This window comes from Marmota marmota, unplaced genomic scaffold (genome assembly GCF_001458135.2).
Source record: "Marmota marmota marmota unplaced genomic scaffold, marMar, whole genome shotgun sequence".
In the NCBI taxonomy this organism is placed as follows: Eukaryota; Metazoa; Chordata; class Mammalia; order Rodentia; family Sciuridae; genus Marmota; species Marmota marmota.
Genome location: NW_026000037.1, coordinates 42,883,809 through 42,897,498, shown reverse-complemented (window position 1 = coordinate 42,897,498; position 13,690 = coordinate 42,883,809). Strand labels below are relative to the sequence as shown.

At 33.8% G+C, this 13,690-nt stretch overlaps 1 protein-coding gene across 3 annotated transcripts in view; it reads right to left on the bottom strand.

The window, feature by feature from the left end:
- Nucleotides 1–13,690, bottom strand: part of Kcnj3 (potassium inwardly rectifying channel subfamily J member 3) — a 135,628-nt gene that overhangs the window by 111,789 nt on the left and 10,149 nt on the right. For 2 of the 3 annotated variants that reach the window (XM_015478965.2, XM_048812279.1), the window contains one exon: nucleotides 10,898–11,114. The exons of the other annotated variant lie outside the window; for it this stretch is intronic. In XM_015478965.2, the coding sequence (XP_015334451.2) occupies nucleotides 10,898–11,114 (217 nt within the window). The remainder of the gene's footprint in view (nucleotides 1–10,897; nucleotides 11,115–13,690) is intronic. 3 annotated transcript variants of the gene reach the window in all.

The window sequence follows — 13,690 nt, the reverse complement described above, 5'->3', positions numbered from 1 at the left end:
CCAAGGAACAAGATTTTTCCTGTATCAAAATGGGAAGGGTGACACTACAGGTGAAAAAAGATGACTTTTGAAACCAATAGAACATTTTCCAGCTTAAATGACAAGAAATCTAACATGAAAATAAAATTTAAAAAATAAAATAAAGGGCTTATGTTATATTAAAAACTAATTTGGAGACATATGGAAAATTTCTTGACAATAATTTAAGGGAGACTAAGATGCTCTTTCTCCAAAGCCTTTCAGATCTTATCATCCCTGAAATGGTCTAAACATAGCTCTTCTCTGAGACAGGAAACAGGAATGGATGAGAACTCAAGGGACTCCAGGCATTTAAGTATATTTTAGGTCTAAAAGGTTAAGCAAATAAAACCCATGTAAAATCAACACAATTAAAATTATGCTCCAAAGATAAGTCACCCTTCAGACAACAAAGAATTGATTTTTCTACTTTTTTTCCTCCCCATCTTGTTACATGAGGGGACCTTTTCCATGTTCTGTTGCCACTCCACCACTATTATTAATAAATACTAAGATGCCACAGTTTATAAAATAATTTCATGTTTCTTCATTTCATTCAACATTTATTTTCAACAGCAGCAACAAGACAGCAGTAATGATTTCCCACTCGAATTTCACTGCTAAGGTCACTGCTATAAGCTGAATAGGTCAATGATCTTAGCTCTTTTGCAGATAAAGCCTGGGGCACAGAAATAACAAAGTAAAAACTAATCATAGTGAGGCAAATTGGACCTAGAATCCTTATTTGTCAAGTTGAACTCACTCTTTCTGGATCTTAAATTTTACCCACTCATTATCAGAGCTATTAAAAGCCTATTTCTACTTAATCTCTGTTATAGCTACAATATTTTCTCCAAAAGAAGAAAGGCCTAATGCTTTAGCTTTAATAACTAATAGTCAGCATTTGTCTTAGTATAAACTTATGAAAATCACCTTTTTGAACTTTGCCATAAGCATAATGATATTCCCTCCTATGAAACAGTAAATAGCTGCACACAGTGTCCTGGGTCTAATGAATGTGCAATGATTCTCCATCAGCAAGTAACACTAACATCGTTGTTTGGCATTTATATTACATCTTCACACAATGTTCCATAATACATAACACATCTTGTTCTTGGTTATGATGATGAATAGCAATGCATTTTAATTCATACTCCTGGTTTCCACTGTTTTCTACCCACATTAATTTGCATTTGGCTACATTGATCAGCACAGTCTGAATCAACATACAGCTTCTTGTCTCTGTACATTTCACAAGTTTAAAGAGCTATGTTCTCTTTCAGTTTTACCATGTGCTATTGTGGAAAGTCAGGTCAAGATACTCCACAGTCGAGTAGTTAATTCAATAAATATTAGTGGCTTTCACAGATGCAAAGTAAAGACATTCTCATACTTCAAGTCTTTTAATAAGAATCATCCATATGATTAAGAATGCAAATTTCCTGAACCACAAATCCTAGATATTTTAACCCTGTAAGTCTAAGTGAGGGCCCTGAAGTCAGCATTTTATCAATCCCATGAGATTCTGATGGTCCTAACATCTGACCTTGAAAAACTCAGAAAATTATTTAATGTCTAAGCTGGACAAGGTGGTATATGCTTGTAATCTCAGCAACTGGGGAGATTGAGGAAGAGGAATCATAAATTCAAAGTGAGCTTCAGCAACTTAGCATGGCCCTAAGCAACTTAGGAGACTCTGTCTCCAGATGAAAAATAAATAGGGCTGGGGATATGGCTCAGTTATTAAATTGCCCTAAGTTCAATTCCCCAGTACCAAAGGAGGAAAAAAAAAAAAAGAAAGAAGAAAGAAAAGAAAATTAGTTAAATTCTAAATCATGAAGTTCTTAGTCACTGTATTATGCCATGTCTTAACCAAAACTGTGTCTCACCCTTTACAATTCCTCAGTGCTTACACTTAATAATCAACAAGATTATCTATAAAAGTTGCTAACTTCTTTAATTCCTATCAGCCTTAGGCCAAACTGTAAAAAATGTACAGTGGACTCCACCCCAAACACCTTACCTCCAGTAATTTACCCATACCAGTCTCTTGCATAAGGAACAAGACACTATCCCCTAAGGTGCTTAGGATCATATTAATTAAATTATACTAAAAGACAGCAATGAAAAAAAAAAAAACTACCTTATGTCTATATGTTTTTAATGTCTTTTTGAGACTGCAGTAATGACAAAAGTAGAGTGAGAAAATGGAAGAGGACAAACAAACATCAGTGTTAAAAAATGTATTCCATTTTCAGTAAATGTTTTAGTTAATGTCTAACTAAAACATTACTGAAGGCCTAATGCTTTAGCTTTAATAACTAATAGTCAGCATTTGTCTTAGTATAAACTTATGAAAATCACCTTTTTGAACTTTGCCATAAGCATAATGATATTCCCTCCTATGAAACGGTAAATAGCTGCACACAGTGTCCTGGGTCTAATGAATGTGCAATGATTCTCCATCAGCAAGTAAATTGAAGCTTCCAATTAAGAAGGTTAAGCTAACAATCCTCAGCTACTAAGTAGGGTGACTCCTCCTTGCCATCTTGGCTTCCTCCAAACATTCTAGATTCATCACTAAAATTCCCACATCACACAAAACCTTTCAGTTTTAGGCAAACCAGGATAGTTGGTCACCTGGTGCTCAGTAATTGGATACTAATGTTTTAAAAGCTGAAAATTTTCTTCAATAATCAAAAGATGATAAAGTAAAATTTTACTTAGAAATGACTCATAAAAAGTTGCTTTAGATTTAAAAAGGATCCAGATTCCCAAAACATCAGTTTTGTTTTTACTTAGTGAATTATTTATAAAGTGTCTGTAAAAGAGAAAAAAAAAAATCACAATGAAGAAACCAATAGGTATTTAACAAACGTAAGAAATATAATGGAAGTTGCTAGGGATTGCTTATTTTCAGACATGTCATCTATATGGATTCATATATCACTGACTTTTACCTGATCAGGTAATAGTCTTCTAATAAACACCAGCAATTACTGAAAAAGGTAACAGGAGTCTTCAAAGGAACAGGGAAACTAGACAGAGAAACACCTCTGATTTAGGTCCTGGAGATGGGTTGATCAATTCACAGTCTAATGATTCAGAAACTGCAATTAGTAAGAATGCAAAATTACACATGGACAGGGCAGTGTTACCTCATCTACCATACCATGAGACAGTTTTCTGATCACTGTCTTTTGATGGATCACTAAGGAGGAATGATTAATTAATTATTAATTAATAATATTAATATTAATAAATTAATAGAGCTAACTACTATAGAATCATTAAGAGAGGAAAATTATAGAAATATCTTAATTGTTCAAAAGTTCAGATACTGCCTGGATCTATTCCTTTGAAATAAGTTACTTTTCACTAGTCCGGAGGGAGAAGAGTTAATGGCTTATTAGTGATGTTTTATTTATTATTCTAAATTCATTTATTCATTTATTAATTCCTTTTTATTTCTTTGGGTGACGTGGATTCTTCTAAATAGTAATGAAATTTCAGGAGGAAAGACGCTAGGGCCCTTTTCCCCATTTCCACTTAATCACAGTAACAACTTTAAAATGAGGGGCCTTCTTCATTATTTTCGACAGTCACGTAGTTGTCTGAGCCAGACAATTTCACGCAGAACTCAATTACCTCTGGTGGGACCTGATGCAGTGGCCTAATGACTGGCCTTCTCAGAGCTCAGTCCCACTCAAGCCATCCTCTGCCTGCTGCCAGAGGGCTCTTTCTATCATGCAATTACCACTGTGGCATTCTCAGGCTTAAAGCCTTCCTGGGCTTTATTGTTTGCAGAATTAGGCCCAAATTATCATCGAGGGACAATTCTAGGCTCATCTCCAGACAGTGGTCCTACACGTCTTTTTACCTCTGCATACTAAATTATTGGTGATGTCCCTAATAAAATGAATTCTCAGGGCCTGCCCTGGCTGTCTCTGGCCAGAAAGCTCAGTTTCCTGAGAAGCTTCTGCTTCTCATTCAGTTTCAGCTTGTGCCATGTCCTCCAGAGGGCCTTCTCAGACCCCCTTAAGAAATCCATCCAGGGACCATGCTTCTAGGCTCCAAATATACTCTGATTGGCATTTATTTGAGCAGACCATGCTAATACTGAATTTAGCTCTACTTGTCTCTCCTTCTGGACTGTAGACTTCCTCCTTAGGCAATCTGTACTATCTTGAATATAAGATAATATAGGTAATTTCAAGAGTATCGATTGACTGAGTTCCTACAAAAAAATAATCAATGACTGATAAAGCAAGTTTTTAAAGTGAGAACAGTTCTATTAAAATCAATTGAAAACAAAACAAAACAGAGATGTTTGCTGGAATCTACCACTTTCTTGAATCTATGGTATAAAAGTAAATAGCCATAAAATGAAGTTCTTAAGCATAATTACAAGATTAAAATTTTTTGAAGATGTAACAAAACACATATGAAATCCATATGACAAAATAATTTATATATATACATGAAGAATATATTGATAAAAGGTAAAGACTATCAGAGTTATGATTTTGCATAGTTGTGTCCGAATTATACAAGACCTTTCTGCATAAAAAAAGAGTTTCAATTTGCAAATGACCAATATTAACTGACAATTTGAAAAACAGAACACATAGCCAACAGGCAGATCAACAACTGCAACCTCAATACTAATTAAAAGTAACAATATAATGACAAACTTTTAAAATTCTACTTGTTTTGGCAAGAATTTGGCAAGGCACCTTTATATACAGCTGTAAACTGGTCCTAACTTTCTGAATAGCAACCCTGAAATATGCATTAAAAACTAGCAGACTGGTCTGAGGATATGCTAAGTGACAGAGCACTTTTTTAGCATGCACGAGGCCCTAGGTTAGATCCCCAGCATTGCAAAATAAAATACCAAATTATAAAATGTAAAATACCAAATCAACTCAAATAAAATTAAAAGTAAAACATATACAATCCCTTTACCTAGGAACTCCATTTCTATGAATTTATCCAAAGTAGTACAGTTGGTACTAAATAAATTTAAACTATGGAATGTAAGAGTATTTGCCTTATTAAATGCAAACACACCTGAAGATCCCAAACCAGGGGATAGGTACTAAAAAGTTTAGATAGACACATAGATTAGCATATAAAAAGTCATCAAAGCTAATGATGTATAATTATGATTTGACATGAATGGTAGTAACAAGTGATTTTACAATAAATCAAGTTATAAAAAAAAGCACATGTAGCACAGTAACAACATATCTGATACAGGCAGCTCAAAGGGTAATTGTCAATATGGTGAGAGGACACTAAATGAAATCAAGAGTACATTTTTACTTTTTGTATATTTGTATTTTTTTTCCAAAATGAGCACTTGTTCAATAGCCTTTCCATATGAAGTTTTCATTTTCATGTGTTATTAAAGAAAAACTGTGGATTAAAAGTATGCAGGAAAGATTCAACACACAGGTGATCCTGTATTATGGGAGAGAAGACAGAAATGCCTTCATAGGCAGTGAAAAACGGCATGATCACAGATATAGGAGGCAAAATCAAGTGCCAGTATATGAGCATTACGGAAAGAAAGGCAGCCTAGCTTTCTTTGATATAAATCATTAGGGATGATGGAACACAAAAGTGTCCTGAAAGTAGAGTTACAAGCAAATTTACTGGGCAATAGTAAGCAATGTACTTATAAGTACAGATCTGACAGGTACTAAATCCATGTTTGAATAACAGAGAAGTACCCTCCTGTGGCTTAAAGAGGAGGAGTGGAGAGAAAACACAAAGAGGAGGAGCAGACAGTTACCCCACCCCCTTGGACATCAGCATCTGCTGGGAATTCCACCTGGAATGCCCTCTTCTGAGCTATCTGTTTTGCCCAAGACACTAACTTGGCTCAACTGTCACTTTTTCCTCACCAGCTTCCCTGGCCTCCTTACATTCCCATTCCTTCTAGTCTTGCTTTATTTTTTCACGACCGACATGTTATCACTTTCTAACATTATAGAAGATGCACTTCATTCTCTTTACTGTTTTCTCACATAATATCATTGCCTTCCAGAGCAAAAATTTTGTCTTGCTAATTAATGTGTTTCTAGTGCCTAGAACAGTGCTTATGCCATAATATGTGCTCAACAGATATTCGTCAAATGAATAAATTAGATGGATATAAAAGGAAAGGTGTTGGCAGTGATAAAATGGTGATGATTAATAAAGGCACACCTTCCAAAAGAGATGCAATTTGAGTATTAGATGATTGGTGGGTCTGTGGAGAAGGGGACTCAGAATTAAAATGGTGACACTGAAGTGGAAAAATATGGCCTGAAATGAATAAAAAACATGAGATCGTAATTGGAGGTAGGTTTCATAACTGGAGATAGAGGAATGGTGAACTTGTGAGTACTTTGTGAATTCACCAAAAACATCAGAATCTAAACTAGAAAAGAAAAGAGACAAAGGCAGATAGCTATGAAGACTATGCAGGCTAGAGGAGTAGCAAGGGGCAATGATGCAGGATATAAGGAACATATAGAAAATAGAAGGAGGTAGGGGAGGAGTTTGAGGAGGAGGGGGGGGAAAGGCAGAAAGGGAAAATCTTTTGTTTCTAAATCCCAGAAAGAAAGAAAAAAAACAACATATAAATGGAACAAATAACAAGATTTATTTCCCCCTTTAGAGAAAACTGAAAGACAAAGCAGTCAGTGGGATGTTAGATTTATAGTATGGTAAAAACTAAATGTAAGCCCACAGGCTATGGGGGGAAAAGCTACTTATAAAGAATACGATTTGTGATAAAATACTTTCTTCTACTGTTACCACAAAAGAAAAAGAGGACATAACTATGAGAAGAGGATAAAGACAGTAAAGGAATGTACAGAAATTTTTAACAGAAAATCACATTGTTTTTAATAGAATAGGTGGAGAGATGATGTGTCAAGGAAGGATGGGACAGCTGGGACTGAGGACATGGAGGGAGAGAAAAGGTCTAAAATAGATCCCATGAGGAGAAAGCCTGAGAGTACAGAAAAGACAATTAAAAAGACTGCCAAATAGCAGCAGAAACCAGATTGAAGTTTGAAAGCATCCAGTTCTAATGAGCCAAATCTGCAATGCTTTGTTTGCCTCCAGCAGTGTTCTCTCTCCTGGGAGAAGAAGCAAAGGGAGCAAGAGTTAGAGGTAACCAACATTTAAGAATTTGCTGGATGGGAAAAGGTCTGTAGTGGTTGTTGATGAATAAGAGACAAATCTTGGGCAGTAAAGTCCAATTCACTTGAAGCCAGGAGGGCAAAAATCCTTGACTCTGATCACTGAGGAGTATTTGCAAGGAAATGAGGAAAGTAATAATTAGGAGTCCTAGACTGGAAGCTGAAACTTCCATGGAAATTAGAAAGCTTCTAATTTCTCACCTGCCTCCCCACCACTCCTGCTGAGACCACAGGAATGGAAAGAAGCAATAAGTAAATGAGATTAGAAGATTTTTTTCTTAGCAGAGGATGGCCTTGGGATGAGGGGAAGGGAAGGAGGGGTAAACAGAAGGGAGAATTTGATTAACAGGAACGAGGTGACTGTCTGAATTTTGTATGCATTTGTATGTATTTCTAAGACACTAGGGTTATTCATTTTCAAATAAACTTCATGCAACCCAGTAGAAACAACAGTGTTTTGTGTGTGTTACATATGGTTTAAAATTCTTATTACTCTGCTTTTTAATGAAGTCCCTGATGGTGCAATAAAATTATCTCTAGTGCAGAGGTGGCCCCTCCACCTCTCCAGCTTCTCACCTCACTCTCCACACTGTTCACTCTGCTTCAACCACCTCCGCCGTCTTTTGGTTCCAGGAATAAAACAGGCTTATTCCCAAATGGGGGCACTCTCATCAGCTGTTCCTCGGTGCCTGCAGCATTCTGCCCCCAACCAGTCCAGGTGATCCTTCTGGAGAGCTGGACTCAGCTTAAACACCACCTCCTCAGTGAGGTCTTCTCTGACCATTAACCTAAAGTAGCCTGCATACATTTTTCATCCTACCACCTTGTCTTGCTTTGTTCTTTATTCCTGAAACATTATTACCTGGTAATATCTCGCTTATTTATTTGTGTTTTGTGGTCTACCTCTTCCAATTAGAATATAACACCCAGGAGGAAAAGGATTCTGTTGTATCAGTCACTATGTTTAGCATCTCAAATACATCCTAGCACACAGCATACATTCAATAAATACCTATCTGGTGAATAAATACATGCTTGAAAACTTGCTACTTCAATGCTTAATAGGATGGAAAGCTGCATCTAGTATAAGTTTATTCACAAGGCTCCACACCAAAGAACTTCAGAGGTAGAAAATGGTATTCTTGCTGACTTAAAACAAACTCAAAAACTCCTGTCTTATTCTAAGCAATAAATATGATGAGGAAGTAAATTTTATTTTTAATGAAGGGATAAAGGAGAAAATATCTTTAAAGATGAATCTGAATAAATGTCAATAAAATTTTAAATGATCAAATGGGTATAAAAATGTCAGTGTTATTTTTATCATACTCAAGGATGGCTAGAAACAGACAGGTTTTACAGAGTTTGAACAGTGTGGAATTTAATTAGTTAGGGCATATACACAAACAAAATGTCAGATAAATTTTCCAACAAATAAATTCTATAAATTATGAGCAATGTTTTTTTCTGTTTGTCTTGCTATATTAGATCTAGAAAACAGGCTTAATTAAGAGGTTAAAAGAAAATAGACTATAATCTCTTCTCCATGAAAGGTAATATCTAAATAAGAAATTCAGTCTTCAGCTAAGTTTTCACATTTTATGTTGAAAGTATTCTCAGCCAGTTCATTAAAACAAACAAACAAAGCAAGAAGGAAAAAATGTTAAAATAAAATCTATAATGCTAATGAATGACTGATGTTACAGAATTGTTCACGGACTTATATAGGACATTATTTACTAATCATGGTCCTCTGAAATATAGGTAAAATTTTTCAATAGAGCCTGCTTCAGCATTCCCTCAAAGTGCCCATGTAGAAGCCAAAAATCAAAAGACTTAATAAATAAGAAAACCCCAGACTTATCCAAATAGAAATGTTCTACAAAATACCTGACCTGAATTTTTCAAACACATCAAGGTCAACAAACACAAAGGAAGGTTGAGGAATATTTTATCTTTAGACTGTGATTTTGTATGCAAATGATTTCACTCTTAATAAAGACAGTATTTAAAGATAAATGGATGTATAAATGAATAATTATGACTGATCTAATACAGGACCACAAGGCTATCAATTCAAACAAAATATTCACTCATGTCAGTGATTTAAATAATAGTTCAAAACTATAAGAATCACATATTATAGGAATAAAGAAATATGCCTACATGTATTGCTTATGCTCTAATAATTCATTATTACTTTGGTAAATGAGATGTATAAGATTTACAGTGAAATGTAAGTATTTCTTGGACTGAACCTTTATAAATTGATTTCATTGCTCACTAATATATGACATTTTAGAAAAGTACAATGACATCATTTCAATTTTAGTTGAGAATTCAATGAGGACTTAAGTCATCAAATAATGGACAAAAATATCAAATTTCAAATATGGTTTGATGAGGTAAATCTTTTCTTTTTTATGAGTAAAAATAATTTTTAAACTGAAGCATTTATTAAAAAATAATTTTTAAGATACAGTGTTGAGGTAGTAATTATACTATCTTCTCTAAAGAGAAAGAAAAGAAGTTCATAGAAACTGAATATTTTCCTTAAATTTCTGATAGGCATTATATGATAGATGCGAAAAATTACAATGGCTTGCTGTCCCCTTAGACAAAAGCAACTATGTGTAATCAAAGATCTTACACTTTGGTATAAAGACTGAATTTATGTTACTGTCAATGTTAAGTTCAATATTGTTATAGTTAATATATAATAGCATTTTAAGATTAAATGAAAGAAAAAAGTTAGAAGTTGAAAGTTAAAATATTTCTTGCTTTTTTTAATTACCTAAAGAAAAATAGACATCCATGTACACATACACATACACACACACACACACACACACAGACATACAGATGTTCCACTGTTGGTCTCAAGTATTCAGCAGGTTCCCAACCAGCTAGGCAATATTGAGGTCCCAAATAATCTACTTCTTTTTATTGTTTCTTTCCCTTGCCAACCTGACTCTCCTCAGAGAGTAGCAAATTTTTAAGTATTTGGGGCCTTCCAATGGTATTTGCCTCTTAAGGAATACCATGCAGCACATAGCTATGCTGAAGCAGAAAAAGAAAAAAAAATCTCTCTTTTTTTAAACAAAACTAGTCAAGGTTCAGCTGAGGAAATCTATTGACCCACTTTGAAATTAAAATGCTGCTTTCGTGCAGACATACATACACACACACACAGAGGGAATTTTCCACTGAGGTTGTACATAATAGATATTGAAGCTCTATCAATGACACCCCAAATCAGCATCCTCAAGGGAAGAATATGCACATTGGGTTCAGGCTATTACTAATTACCTTGAGTTTTTTTAACCTTAAATGTTTAGAAAATATGAAAATCATAAAAAAATATGAAAAATCATGATTATAGGAAATCCAAGTTTATAATTAAAACAGAACAACATAATCATTTCTAAGCCATCATCTTTGTTCCTTTTTTTTCAGTGAGTTTTCCTGTATTAATATCAGGCATGTAACCATCAAAACAATAAAGCTGGATTTGCAAAGTAATATCAATTTAGTGTTAACAAAGATATAAGAGACGTGTTATTACTTTCATTATTGTGAACTCGAGTCATTTAGACCAATTTATTACAGGTATTGTACATATAATATAATGCAATTATGGAAAAAAAACTTGATGGCATATCTATGTTTTTACTCACCAGTTGTTTCCACAATGCCTTCTAGGATGACGACAATCTCGAACTGTTCAGTTTGCATGCTTCGCTGGGATAGGTCATAAAAGGGGCTTTTGGCATCGATCACGTGGCAAATTGTGAGGGGGGACACAAGAAAAAGTTGATCTGCCCCTGTACTAAAACCTACATCCAGTTCAAGTTGGTCAAGGGGAAGGAACTCACCCTCAGGTGTCTGTCGAGACTAGACAAGCACACAGAAAAAGAGAAGAAATCACCACTTGTACTGAAATTTTCAAGGCAGCCCAACAGTAATTTACATCATTGCCAACATTCTGCACTATCAATCATCTGCAACAAAATCCAAACAAATCATTATGCAGCTATGTTCTAGCAAATGGGCCGAAATCCCACATAGCTCGTGCGGAACATACATGCATTATTTATAATATACAACTTGCTATAATTACCATTCCCTAACTTGTGAGCTTTGGAGAAATGCCTGGTCCAACAATGGCTGTTAGCACAAACTGTGTAAGTGAGTATACACGTGCTACAGCTTGACACAAAGCACTGTGTGATAACTCATTGCATGCCAGAATATTCTTTCCTCATAAAGCAAATAAATAGGCAATTGTCATGTAGTTACTTAAAGCCAAAAAAGGTTGACCATCATATAAGAAGATATTTATCAAAATATTAAAAAGAAAAATAAAATAATTTATTTTTCTAGGACTTTGGAAAAGTAACAAATGAATATAAACTGGAGTAGAAGTGTAAAAGCATTATATTAAATTATATACATAAAAGGTCACATAATAAAAATAAAAGGCTGATGCTTTTAGCTAATGACTTTCAAAATCCTAATAATAAACTGCATTGTAATTGTTTATTTTTATATTTATGAATTTTAAAGCATAATGAAGAAATTGCATTAAATTGAACTTAATCAAAATACAATTTTAAAAATTTGTACTTGATCAACATAGTTCTGGAAAACTTTCCACCCACTGACTAATTGAAAATTAGTATGACTTCAAAATTAGTAATCCATGAAAGCAAACCTGTTCATCTTTCTTTTATATTCATTTTAATTTTGTTTTCCATATGTGTTATGTATAGCAATCACATATAAGCAAACATTTAATAAGTTTAACCTACAAATGATGGTGTTAAAATAAGAGATGGGTAGTCAGAAGTTGTACACTGAAAAAATAAAATTAGGAAGGAGGAGCCCATGCTGCTGGTCAAATGGGACTTCAAAGAATTTGGTATATTTTAACAATCTCTTTGAAAAGCTAATTTAATAAACAAAACTGAAACTGTAAGAATAGCCTTTCCAATGAAATGAGGACTTAAAGACAAAATTCTTACTCTCAGGGTTCAAAGAAATACATTGCCTTTGTATATGGAGTAAATGAGTTTGAAAATGGTAATTGGTTTAGTAATATGTCCTTTGACAAACAGAAGGAAGAGTTTTAAATTGGTGGTAGTTTATTATGCAGCAATTGCTACACAGAACAATTGTTAATTCAATTAACACAAAAATTAGTCAATTAGGGAAGCTACTTTATAGTTACTCAGGAATATTATTTACATAGAAGAAAATCCAATGAAAAAATTGAGACTACTTTTCTGCTCAAATTTCTGGGTAGAATTTTTTTTAAAAAATGAAAGTAGAAGGGAGAAGAAAGACAGAGAGAAGAAATGGGAAGGAAAGGTGGAGAAGAAAAAGGAAGGAAGAAAATGATTACTGACCAAAGAGAAAAGAAAACACACAGAAAAACCTGATGGTATTAAAACAAAAACAGCAGCTCTAGCAACCAATGTTGGAGAAAACTAGGCATTTTCAAGTCTGTATGAAAAATCTCTCTTTGGAGCTTTTTCAAGTCACCTATATTTCTGAACCTACTTCCACGTTAGTAAAATATGAATGAGATCATTTTTCCAACTGCACAGTTGCATAATAAGTATTGATGGCTATAACAAAATAAAATCCAAATGCAAAAAATAAATAAATAAAAAGATCATTGATATTGTTCTTTCACCTAGTTAGAAACAGGTGCTGTATAAACACAAGGTGGTATTTTGATATATCTAGTGATCAAAACTGGATCATTTTACTGACTATTCTAGGCTATGCTCTTCCTATATTATGACAATGTTGACAATGGTAATTCATGAAAAACTAAATTTTTCTTTTATTTAATAATAAGTTTATCCAAAGAAGATTTATTTTTTCCTAATCGCCTTATGTGCATACAAATACTAGGATTTGTCTCATTTTTATGTATTTATTTATACCTGTGCCTCATTCTAAAAGGCTTTAGAGTAAGTTCTTAAGTTTTATTCAACATTCAACAAATCATTCAGAAAATCATGAAAAGAAGAAGTGGCCTAGAAACAGGCAGGCTATCATCAGGAAAATACCAATGGTAAGAAATATTTCATTTTTAGCAAAGCAGTTTATTCAGTAATATTATTTATGTACAAGAAAACCCAATAAAATTATATTTTAGAATTAAATATGCATAGATCTGCTTTATTCAAGCTCAGTATACCTTCTGACTTTAAATACTTGTTCTATATGCTCCAAATGATTACATATTATCCCTCACTTGCTGTGAAAATTTGTATCTTATCCAGGTCTTCCCATTATGTGACATATGGAAAAAGTACTAATAACTGTATATCTCTCTGTGTGTGTGTGTGTATATATCTCTGTGTGTGTGTATGTATATCTATATCTATATCTATATATCTATATATATATATATATATATATATATATATATATATATATATATATGTGTGTGTGTG